Below are 13322 nucleotides of genomic sequence, written 5' to 3'. Positions count from 1 at the left end.
CGGCGAACTTTTATTTATCCCAATAGCTACACCACCCGAAGGTCTGCCAGTTCTAATATTTGCTGGCGTGCAAAAAAATTAGAATTAGGCAAACGCTCTAACAATGACACATTATTTTCACTTAAAAGGTGCTCAGCAAGACACACAATATCAAAAGTATTATACAAATTTTCAATGATTCCTAGTTTATAATGGGCACCATTTATATTCTGATAAAATACTGACATAAATTTTTAACGCCCTGGGGCTGTAACATTGTTTCTTTGGCCTTGAGCGGGAAAGTGTTTTTTCGTTTCTACACAAATCAAGCTGTTACTTCTGTGGGTTTTTCCAAAGTTTACACATTTTATGTCTGCTTGGCACGCATGATCCTTATTAGTATGATCACCTGCACATCTACTACACTTCGTCGGATTTGAACACTCCCGAGCGAAATGTCCGAATCCTTAGTAGTTGAGGCACTGCTTGGGTTTTTTGATCGGTCGAGTGACACGAAATAAACAATATTCGATCCTCATTCCAAACTTCAATGCATGATCAGGGTCATCATGTTTTAAACTTCAGTTGCACAACTCTTGAATTTCCGAAGAAATTTTTGCGAGAAATTATACTTTTCGCAGAAATTTCGCAAAAAGAAATTTTTGCGAGAAATTATACTTGAATTTCGCAGAAATTATACTTTTTGCGAGCACGGAGATTTGAGAAACATTAAAATCAGTGTCAATTTTCATAATACCTGCGTACTCGGTTCTTATAATCCTAGCCCGAATTTTCTGAATACTAGGTATTGCAGCCACTGCTGCTACTGCAGAATCTTCCTGAATCATATGGACTGCCAGTCCATTTTGGCGACTAACAATATGTTTCACCTTGTCAGCACAGCCAAGCTTTCACAAAATCACGCTGATTTGTAGGGTTTCGCATATTAATATTGTAAGGAATATTTGACAGCACCACAGGAACAGAGTGGCATTGGCGAGCTGGCATCAGTGTCCAGATAACTGGGCTTGAACTCTGCAAACATGATTCCTGTTTTTCGCCAGAAAAATTAGGCGTGAGGCCACTGTTGTAGGGGGGTCCGTTGGAAAAGAAGGCACATCCGATGGGTCAAGTATTGCAATCATCTGCAAATCTTACTTTTCTTTGATGCCGCATAGCAGTTCAAAAATGTCCGACAAAAATGATGACGCTGGATATGATCCTCTTCTCCTCTCAAGTATGTCAACCGTTGGTGCAACTTTGTAGGTTTCAATTGCCTGCTTAATTGCATCTTTTGCAAAAAATTGAGTACAAACCTTTAACATAGTGTCTTTATCTTTGGAAATTGACTGTTTTAAAAAGTTCAGCACCAGACAGACATGAATAGAACTAGGCATGTATATAATATGATATCTTCTCCGAAAAGTTTATTCGATGCGCATTCAGTAATCATAGTCCATATAGCACGCCAATCCTTTAGTAAGCACACATTAAGCGGTGGACCAAGTCCGTCCAGGAACAGGGGAAGCGTAGGGGCCACTAACCTATTCTCTACAATTTAAGGGTAAATAAATGCTGGCAGGTACGTACGGCCCTTGCGATGGGTCCCTCCCCTCTTCTGCTTGTTGCCCGAGACACCTGCAGAGTACTGCCAATGTTCCTTAATTGCGCTCTCACTGCTGACGCACCCCAAGCATTTGGAATATGGATGGCGTTTCAGAATTAAAATTTTTAGATAATGTTAGTGAATAAATAAGTAGAAACACCACTGCAATTTTCGGAGAGGGAGATTAAAAATCAGTTCGCCACCAAACAATTTCGATAGGTGAACTAAAGACGACACATAACCTTATGTGAGTAAGTACAATATTCAATAGTAATGCAGTCCATAAATAACAATGTGTTATTTCAATTATTGCGAAAAAATTGATAATAACTGACGGTCACTGTATTCCACTGCAATATATTCAAAACTTAATCCGGCTTAAAAACATGTAGATTTTCACACTTCAGATGCCAAACGAATATTATAGCATTAATGTACTAAATAATACGTATATATTATATAATTGTATTGTATGATATTATATAATAATATTAGACTATATGTAATTTTATATAGAGTATTACCGTATTATATAATACAAATTATATAATGCAATAAAATAATGTAGTTGAATAATATAATTAAATTAAACTTTATACAAATTAGTTTTCCTCTCCTTTCTGTAAAAGCAATTAAAATCTTTGTATTCGTAGTAAAAATTTAAATCATATTAAAATTTTGATAATCGATTTTGGACTGCCCTAAGAACTGTATTTCTTGATATTTGGTAATTTTTTAGTATTTTCTTTGTGTAATATTTTTAGGCATTGAAAACTGTAAGGACCGCTGATTTGAAGCCTTACATCATTTATATTAAGCCACCGGCTTTTGAAGTTCTTAAAGAAACACGCCACTCTTCCTACGCCAGGTCAACTTTTGACGAGACAAACTCAAGAGGATTCACGGTACGCTTTGTTATTCAGGTTCTTTACTTAATTCACTGTACGTGGTTCAGACAGCTACACGGTCCCCCCTTCTACAAGTTCTTAATTGCTTCCCCTGTGCAAACTTGCAAACTCTTAATCCCTTCCCCCCTGAGTTCCTTGCGTAATGAAGCTTTCTCCCTCTAAAAAAATCTTAATTGCTTCTCTTGTGAGTTCCTTGTATATCACGCCCCCCTAAAAGCTCTTAATCGCTTCCCCCCTGAATTTCTTGCATAATACAGCTTTCTTCCTCTAAGAACTCTTAATCGCTTCTCCTGTGAGTTCCTTGTATTACACAGCCACCCCTAAAACTCTTAATCGCTTTCCATGTGAGTTCCTTGCATAATTTTTTGTGTACTTTTAGTTGTTGACTCTTTTTTACAGGGGCACGTAGCCGGCCCGCTGCCGAACCTTGCTTCAACGGGGATTGATTCCTGGGCCCGTGTTGCCCAGCAGAGCATCAATCCACTTTACAACCAAAGGGCTGCAGTAGAAAGCGAAATAAAAAAAGAAAAGAAATAATAGCAATGGTCACATCATAGCCGGTCCTCTGCCTGACCTTGCGTCAACGGGGATCGATTTCCGGACCCGTATTGCCAACAAGAGCATCAATCCACTCTGCAACTACAGTTATGCAATAGAAAGGATAAAGATAAAGATCCTCCAGATCCATTGCTGGTGCATAGGGTGTAGTATTGACGTTTCAGTTGCTGGGTGCTAGAGGATAAGGATTAACATTATCAAAATACATTGCTGGTGCATAGGGCGTTGAATCGACGTTTCAGTTGCTAGGTGATTTTACAGGGACAAGGAGACATTCGAGTTAGTTTTGGTTTAGTCAGACATTTTAGTAGAGGGACAGGGTAGGAGTTTTTAGTAGAAAGCGAAATAAAAAAAAAATAGAAAGAAATAATAACGATGTCCACATCACACCATGACTTTGACTTTTCCACAACTATTCACTTTTTTTAATTCAAAAATCAACGAACTCGGTTGATCATAGCGGGCCCGCTGCCCAACATTGCATCATCGGGGATTGATTCCGGAGCCCGTTACGGGGATCGATTCTTGGGCTCGTATTGCCAATCATAGCATCAATCTACTGTGCAACCACAGGAGTAGAAGGAGAAATAAAAAAAAGAGACGAAATAATAACAAATGTCACATCACAGCCGAGCAGCTGCCCAACCTTGCGTCAATGGCGATCGATTTCTGGACCCATATTGCCAGGCAGGGCATCAATCCACTCTGCAACCACAGGGCTTCAATAGAAAGCGAATCTTAAAAAAGGTAAATAATACCAATTTTCACATAAAAAAATAATTAGCATTTTATGCTGGTTAGAAATATAATCAAATTGAAATTCAACTGTTGAAAATGGGTAAAACTTTTAATAAGACAGTGAACTTTAAAAGAAAAGAAAATATGTAAAATAATAATTTATATCCTAGTGTATTGACATCCGAAGGGTTTCATCCATTTTGTTTAATTTCTTCTACAGCATTTTAGTTTTTTCTCGTCTTTTTATGCATACGTTAAATTACTTAAACACATTTACTTTAGTTAATTTAAGTTAATTAATCAATTTAGTACGATTTAACTTTACAATTAAAATTATTTGCAATTTATATTTTCGGCCGAGTTTAATCTAATTTTTTTGTTAATTTAAATTTATGCAATTAAGTTAATTATTAAGCTAATTAAGTTAATGCATTACATTTTTTTCTTCCTTTTATTTTACCCGTTGGTAAAGGCTTCCGGAAGGGAAGCCGAAATATTGGGGCTTTTGAATAGCCCATTTTCAGCTCATTTTAATTGCAATAAAATGGTAGTGGGGTCTTAAAAATTGTTTGCTGATTCGAAATACGTAAAGTTCATCAGTTTTAGTGTACAGATTACATAAGAATATTACATAAGGAATATTACATAATATTACATAATAATTCTTACTAATTCTTATTACATAAGGAATATTACATAATAATTCTTATTACATAAGAATATTTGCGGTACTTCAGAAAAAGGTAGAAAACATTCTCCAAAAATGCTGCTTTCTTGCTAAGAATCACTCCATCAAATTAAGCATGCTTGATAATCCTATTCAGAAATATTAAGGCCCTATCTGCAAACCAGTGAAATTAATAGTTTTCTGGGGAAGGTGGTCACGGATGTGTGTGTGCGTGTTTTTTTTCAGTGATGATTGTGCGGAATTGTTGGTCGTAAAATTTTTGGGATAGAACTAGTTCAAACCGATATCCAAGTTTCTAGCACATTTAAAGTCAGAAAAGAGATCACGCCACAGCAAAATGCCGATTTTGGTAATCTTATGCTGTTAATAACGGTGTTTGCTCTAGCTGGCTCAAAATCCTATCTAGTAAAATTTTTAAAATAACGAATTGTAGACGTAATTGTATGATAATGATTAAATTTGTAAATCGGTGTATAGGTACGCACCAAATATTATAAAAGAGCCTACTAGATCTTTTTTTTAGGTGTGGGGGACTAAGGCACCAAAAAGAGCATTTAAAGCCTACTTTTTTTTATATAATTAACATCCTTGATATTATTGTAGAAAATAGGAGAAGGGGGCTTGACTTCAAATCTCTGTCGATTCTGAGGAATATATTTGGACTTGAGTATGCAATATAGATGCTTAATGGGGATAGCTCCAATTGTAGAAACGGCGGTTTTTAACGGAAGACAGGAATTTTTAAATATGGAAAGAATTATGAAAAAGAGTTGAGCTTTTGGCGCATTGAGTGTTCGATAAGGTGTTGGTGTCCCTCGTATTTAGGTGAATCCTGTTTTATTCAAACTCAAATTCACTTTATTTTGCCTTAATATTCTTATCAATTACAAAAATAACCGCGGAGGTCAAAAACAATTTAAAACACCAAAAAATTAAATTATTCAAACATGGTTTATTAACAATTATTTTTCCAAGTTACCATTATAATGATTTACGAAGTGCGGACCAAATGACTTCAGGTACTGCTCGGACGAGTAGATCGGCGGTTGCTCCGGCTTTGCATTGTTCTTCATTCTCTCTCTGAGCCTAGTGGAATGTTGAGTTTGGTGTGTCTCAAAACCCGGAAGAAGATCACGGCGTGTTTCCGAGTCAAGGATTTTTCGACCGAAATCCACAACCTTCTCTCTTTAAGAGACTCCAACTTTAGAAATTTGAGGCTCGTCTCGTTGTCAACATAACCACTTCCCAATATTATTTTGCAGGCCCTTTTCTGCAATCTTTCTATTTTGTCGCTTTTGTCGATGGATAGTGACTATCGACAAGTGTAATTACAAGTATAATTTATTATAGATATATAATTTATACAAGTAAAAATTACAAGTATAATTTATAATCGACAAGTGAAAGTATAATTTTATAGTCTAAAGGAAGTGCCACACAAGCAGTTCTTTCTCGAAGTATTGTTCTACAAGTGGGCATGAAGGTAAAGAGTGAGGGGATGGTAGCTTCCTCGTATTTATGACATCCCTGAATAATGTTATGTTTACGATAGATTCTTTTTACTTTCAAATCGAAAACCGATGTTAAATCTTGAAATGATCAGAATTCGCCCTTTAACGGGGGGGGGGGGCTTCTGTCTTCGTCTAGGTTCCTGTACTTTACCGTAGAATAAGCCTTTTTTCATGTCTTCTTCAGCAGCAGATTCTCTGATTCGAATTCTAGACAGATGTTTCCAAAATTTTAGCATGAATTTAATTGTATTGGATTTAAACCATGTTTAAATCAATGTTTTGATAGACAAGCGTAAATCGGGCTAAACTTTGTATTCTACAATGCTTTCAGGAAAGCACTTGGTAGACTAGTGTTAAGATCGGGGAGTGGAGATGAGCTACGGTGTGCCTTAAATATAGGACAATTTCTGTTCGTTTCAAGATCTTTTTTTTTTAATTTATTTTTTAAACAATTAGATCCTACGTCCTCTCCACTCGGTGACATAATAATCTTTTCGTTTAAATTTATTTTCACTTTAAGGTCACCTACACTAAATTCGAATCTTCGATTTATTTATTTTTACAAATTTGGGTAGCCAGACATAATTGGTTAAAACAAGGTATGCTACTACAAATTATCAATATGCAAAACTGATAAATTTAGCTAGCCATGATGGTAAATGATAGAGTACGGGAAATAAAAATTAATTTCAGGTAAATTCGGGCTCTAAAACGAAAATTTGAATAATTTATGAAGTTATCATGCTATTTGGTATAATAAGTCTAGAATTAAGACATAAAAGCACTGAAATTTTGCAGCCTAATTCATTTAAGAGCTTCAACTTGGCAAATAATCTTTTTTCCATAGATTTTAGGAAAATCATGGAAGAAAATGAGAATAATAAATATTTTCCAGCCAGAAGTATTTCAACTTTTGGCCTCCAGTAAACTTGGCCGGCACCTTAGATAGCCATGATAGGTTATCTAACAGCACACATTATCAGAGTTGAATAGACTCCATTGTCTATATTATATATAAAATGGAACTTGGGAAAATTAGAGCGGCTCAGAATACTTGAGTTTATTTTTATTCGCAGCATTGTTCCGTAGAGTAAGGCTGCTACTACTTGGAGTTTTTCTCAAAATTTTGTGGGATTTCAGCCCTGAACTGGGGATCTTGGAACATGTATACTAACATTACTCTTTTATATATCTTTCTTCCATAGATTTTAGGAAAATCATGGAGGAAAATGAGAATAATAAATATTTTCCAGCCAGAAGTATTTCAACTTTTGGCCTCCAGTAAACTCGGCCGACACCTTAGATAGCCATGATAGGTTATCTAACAGCACACATTATCAGAGTTGAATAGACTCCATCGTCTATAATATATATAAACAATTCAAAATGGAACTTGGGAAAATTAGAGCGGCTCAGAATACTTGAGTTTATTTTTATTCGCAGCACTGTTCCGTCGAGCTTTTGAGTTTGAGCTTTTGAGTTTTGAGCTTTTGAGCGTCGAGCTTTTGAGTTTTTCTCAAAATTTCGGGATTTCAACGCTGAGCTGGGGATCTTGGAACATGTATACTAACATTACTCTCAAAAACTGTATTAATATCATGAAAAGAGAAATCACCAATGCAACAGCACAAACACAAAAAAAAGAGAGAGACAGCAGGAGAAAAGGAAGACTGTTTTCCTAAATTAGTGATTAATATAGACCAGCACTTGAATGAGGCCTTAACCCTACTCATCCATACAATCACATAGGTCAAACAGCATAGTCACACACAATCAACCATAAAGAATAATCCATGGACAGGCAGTCATGTCGTCAATAAGTATAAGTCGTCATTTACCAAACAATAGAAAAAATAATATAGACAAATAATTCAGAGGTAACACCCAACATAAGGGCTCATCAGGAGAATACACTGGCCTATATAGGGTTTCGCCACTCCAAATTCTCTACCCTGCAGTGTTGTGGCTACCACAGAATATCCATGGCACCCCCGCGTCAGGTATCCCCCCCAAAATACATGCCTATGAAAGAAAAAAACAGCAAATGTAAAACAACCAAGTAACTAATATCTTGGGATTTTTCTCAAATGCGGAAATTCTTGCAATTAAATATTCGATATTTTGTTGTGTCAATGGTAGCCCTGCCGTAGAGAACGGATGCTGCCCCGTATGCGTACTAGCCACATATATTCAGTATTTCTCATTCTAGGACGATGAATTCCGTGACATGATTCGAAGTGGCGAGCGAATAGAATTTCACTATTCTCATTGGTTTGACGAAATCATTGTCAACTCTGATCTGTCAGATGCCTTCGATCATCTTTTGCGTGCAGTTACCCGAGTCGAAAGCGAACCTCTCTGGGTTCCTTCCTCCTGGGCTCTTTAAGTTTGTATATTTATTTTCGATGTACACTTGTTAGTATAGCTCATTCAAGAATTCGTTTAGAGGAAGGGCATGTCTTAAAAAAATTGAGCCCTTCACTTGCCAAATTACTTCCATAAACCAATAAACTGAAATTTGAGGAAGATAATACATGCTGGTTTTGACCATTGTATATAAATAAATAAAGAAAGTATATTAATGGACTTAACAGCTATTAGCGGTGGTGTTGATTCTGTTTCACGGCTCTTCAGTCAAGAAACGCAATGAGAGGCTGGGGGCCAGCGATGCCAGGACTCGAACCTTCGGAAAACTTGTTGACGAAAATTTGTATAGTCATCTGTTTCTCCCGTTCCAAAAATGTAGAAATCCTAGACATTTTTGGGGTTTCCTAAAAAAAAAACGGACATACGGCTTTGGAGGAGTCCAACCAAACACTGAAATTTTAATATTTTTTGCTTTATTTTATTTATTTATTTATTATTACTATTATTATTGTTATTATAATAAATGCTTGAACATTAAACTATTCCTGCAGAAAGTATCAAAACCCAGTTTTTAGATTTCTCATAAAACTGTCGAAATGGGATGTAGGCCCACGCCTTTTTGTTTTGAGTATGATGAAAAAATTAAAGTGTTTTTTAATATAATGCTAGTCAAATTACCCATAACCTAAATGGTTTATCAGTCATAACTCTAAAATATATCTCTCGTTTTTCGGGCATTTGTCATTACTTCTAGTACACTTCATTTGGGTATTAAAGTTGTAGGGCAACCAGGTGATTTAATGGAAAAGCCCTAAGAAAATTAAAGTGGAGGTATTTATGCTTTTGAATAACTCAATTGTCAGACAAACAAAACCTAGAAAATATTGGAAATTTTTTCAACACAGTGGAATTCAGTTCAGTGAATATTTTGCCCCTATGGCCGAACGCCCTTTCGACCTTAGGGCTGTTTGAAAAAGTTTTTAAAAAATATTTTTTGTTTTAATTTTCATATTTTAATGTAATTATGTATACATATATACTTGATATATATATATATATATATATATATATATATATATATATATATATATATATATATATATATATATATATATATATATATATATATATATATATATATATATATATATATATATATATATATATATATATATATATATATATATATATATATATATATATATATATATATATATATATATATATTTATATATTTATATATTTATTGTGTTGTGCGGAAGACGGCCTTTGGACATAGGGCTGAAATGTTCACTGAATTCAATCCCACTGTCTTGAAAGACTTCTCTATTGTTTCTAAGTTGTGTTTGTTTGATATGGAAAGGTAGCGTGGTCTTCGTTGCTATTTACTCAATTGTCAAAGCTTGTGTAAGATCGATACTTGAGGTTTTACCCGGTTGCTATATTAAAAAAAGGTATCAAAAATCGGCATGAAAAAACAGTACACGTTAAAAGCTGCTATTGATTTCAATAGTAATGATCAAGAACATACACGGGATGAAGAGGGGAGGGTGGCTTGGAGATCTTCCTCCTACGAAAAGTGATATTTTTGATGTTCAATTTAAACAATCTCCATAGAAGTCGACTTGTTTTTAAATTAATTATTTTAATCAATAATAATAATAACTAATTATTTTAAATGTCCTATGCTTCCATGGAACTCGACTTGTTTTTAGATTAATTTTATTCCTATCTTTTAATTTGGAAGCAATGATAGTTTAAAAAAACGATTTATGGATAAGATAATTTCAGTCCAGCTCAAAGTGTATGATTAGTGAGATTTAAACATTTAGTTTCGCTATTACAGTATATACACACCTAACTAGAACATTAGAGGACAGTGTGTTTGCAGTTAAGTGTATTATGTATGTGTGTTAAGTTTCTTTGGCAGTTAACTGTGTTTGCATTACCTGACAGACAAACGTTTATACCTTTTTGGTCAGATGCGTACTCTTGATGTTGGATCAGGACGGGGGAGGGATTTAAAGCGTCAAAACTTCAAAAAAGAGGGAAAAAGGTGAATTACATGGAAAATAATAGTCAATATAAAATAATTGTAGTAATTTAGAGGTTTTAGGGAGGGTAAGGGTAGTAGCTGTCCTGGCTGAGTGGGCTGGTGCGCTGGATTCGGGATCCTTTGTCTGAGAGGACGCGGGTTCGAATCCCAGTGTACTCAATTCTTCTGTTTGGGACGGGGTCAGTGGCCTGGCACTCTAAGCTTAGCCAGAGTTGACCCAGCTCTAAATGGGTACCTGGATAAATCTGGGGAAGGTAAACAGGAAGGGTGTGCGAAAGCACAGGGTGGCTGGCCCCCAACCCCCCATTGCACTTCCTGGCTGAAGGGCCAAGAAACGGAGATCAGCACCGCCAGTAGGGACTGTAAAGTCTAATGCCGTATCCTCCTTTACTTTTAAGGGTAGTAAGGACGTCTTTCTTGTGTATATGCTTTGTTGTGGTTATTTTTCTTTTTATTGTCTTCAGCGAAATTTTTCCTAAATACAACGTTTAAGCTTCTTATACCAAATTTGTAGTCTTGAATCTCAAAGTGTTCCCTCCTATAGTTGAAGAAACGTCTCAAATTGCTATAGTGTTTTGACCTAACATGTACTCTGGATTTAGATCTGAGTCGTGGAATAGTGAGATCTGTCGGGAGAGGCATGGGTGGGGTAGGGAGGTGTGGAATTTAAAAAATTCACAAGCTCATAACGTAAAAAGCAGTGGTGTCAATGTGGGGGAGGGCATATGCCTCCTGGGTTTCCTCTACCCCTAATTTTTGAAAAATATCTTTTTTTGAGGGGTATTTTCAGTGAAATTGCCACTTTTTTTTTTTTTTTTTTTTACTAAAAAAATGGAAAAAAAACGACGAAGTTGTCACCCCGTAGGTTTTGAAAAATACTGTTGTCCTCCTCTTAATGTTCACGAATTGACGCTACTAAAAATAAGGTGCTAAAAAGAGTTGACTTAAAGTGAATTTCCTGGAAAATATCAAAACAATTGTAGCAATTTAAAAACATTAGAGGGCGGGGGGAGGGGAACACAATTTTTTTGTTCTTCACGCATCCGTGTTTTGTTCTAATTATATGCTTGTCCTCAACAAATTTATAACCTAAGTACAAAGTTTAAACCTCTTATCCCATTTTTATTGTTTTGAATCTCGTCTTTTCCGGAAATTTGGTAACCGTAAATCCTTAGAAAAGTCAGGAGAGGCGTTTTAAAAATTGATGTCAATCAAATAAATGGTTACCAAAAAAAGTTCTTCCCTCAATTTTATTTTATTTCCTATCAGTTTTAGGAGTTGATAGTAATGAAATGATGTAAAATATGTAATTGTGGATTGCAATAGGCTCTTTTTTTGGATTTGTGCATATGAGAAGGGATTGTCGAAAAATGTGTGTTTTAATCACAATACCTAATAATAAGTTATTATATACTGCTTCATATGAACCGACTAAGTATGAGTGGTTTAAACCCAATATGTAACTTTCATTTTACTACAGTAAATTTGAAATTGCATCCCTATATAAAACAATAAAATAAAAAGGTGGATGATTCTATACACTGGAAAGAGGAAGGATTAATATGCAGATAACCAACAAATGAAGAGTAAAGAAATATATGGATAAAACTTCTAAGGACAAAAAAAAAAAAAATAATAACTTTTTTCAGTGGTTAGAAGTATCTTCTTTTTTTTGCTTCACAATTTTTCCTTCTAACCGTATATTGTCTACCCTTTATGTAGAATAAGGACGGTTGAGTGGATGTCTCGACCGGAATATCTGCACATTTATCCATCCTTTTTTTACTTGGCTGAAATTATCCTCGTTTTTCTTTTCTTCACATTTTTTTTCATTTTGTCATGCATAGTATTAGAAATTATTCATATCAAAGAACGTGCAAGAATGGAAGGAGACAAGGGGAACTCTCTTGATAAAATAGGGTGGGTAGTTTTTTGGCCTCAAATGGTTTTGTCCTATGGGGATTTATCAGTATTAGTTGGTGAAACTTTAGTTTCTGTATGGGATGTTCACAAGTACAAATTCGGAAAGTGATGATTATCTATCAATCATTAAACATTTTTGTGAATCGTTAAAGGAGGGATACAACTATTTGGTAACCATTTACTGAGCTCTATTAAGTTTTATCCATTATGTTGTCCATGCTTGTTCATTCCCTTAATTAGTTTTTCAGGTTAAAATCATTGAATTGTAAAAACTAGCCTAGTTATCAAAACCTTTGTGTGTCTAGTCTAACAGAGGTGCTTAATATATGTTCATGTCAACCTTGTTTAATATAAAAGTTGGTGTAATTCTTGCTTTATACTTCCATTACTGTAGCTTTTCGATTTAGGTATCAGTCAAGGCTTGTATAAAACTGTACTTGTCAAAGAATCTGTCCTTGGCCATTTTCCGTCAGTGAACTCTCTTTGAAAAGTCTAGAAGGTCCTCATCTTTGAACTGCCAATCAAAGGTCCAGGAATCTTCCAAACAAAGGTACATTTAAACCAGACAAAACTGAGGGAGGTAAAGCCAGCTGTCGGGGTGAAAACTTACCCTGCGGCCAGGTTTTGACCTTAGATGAGTGGATGAAAAGGAAGATCTTTGGTAATCTATTATATTTCATCTACAAAAATTATTCTACCCATCTCAACCTTTCTCTCATTATAGCCTTAAGAAGTGGCATAAAACCAAATTTATCGTATGTTAACAATTGAAAAATTCCCCTGGAATGTATCTAATAAATCCTTCGTTGTTTTCTGAAGCGACCACGTTTCAAAACATTACTTGACTGTAGTCATCAGTGTAGCTTCTAGCGTTGGTTTTATGACTAGTCTTTCTATTTCATATTTTTTAAATATTAAATTTTTAATTAACGTAATATTTGAAGTTTTTTCAACTATGAACAAAACTATGAGTCTTATTATTTTTAAT

The 13322-nt window shown here is 35.1% G+C and overlaps 1 protein-coding gene across 4 annotated transcripts in view; it reads left to right on the top strand.

Moving 5' to 3' along the window:
• Positions 1–9403, top strand: part of LOC136033623 (MAGUK p55 subfamily member 7-like) — a 57549-nt gene extending 48146 nt beyond the window's left edge. For 2 of the 4 annotated variants that reach the window (XM_065714420.1, XM_065714417.1), the window contains 2 exons: positions 2350–2490; positions 8198–9402. In XM_065714420.1, the coding sequence (XP_065570492.1) occupies positions 2350–2490; positions 8198–8374 (318 nt within the window). In that variant the 3' untranslated portion in view covers positions 8375–9402. Of the gene's footprint in view, positions 1–2349; positions 2491–8197 lie in introns of all 4 variants that reach the window. The other 2 variants (XM_065714419.1, XM_065714418.1) reach the window with 2 other exon arrangements.
• Positions 9404–13322: the final 3919 nt, after the last annotated feature.

This window comes from Artemia franciscana, chromosome 12 (genome assembly GCF_032884065.1).
Source record: "Artemia franciscana chromosome 12, ASM3288406v1, whole genome shotgun sequence".
Lineage (NCBI taxonomy): Eukaryota > Metazoa > Arthropoda > Branchiopoda > Anostraca > Artemiidae > Artemia > Artemia franciscana.
This window is presented reverse-complemented; position numbering and strand designations above follow the sequence as displayed.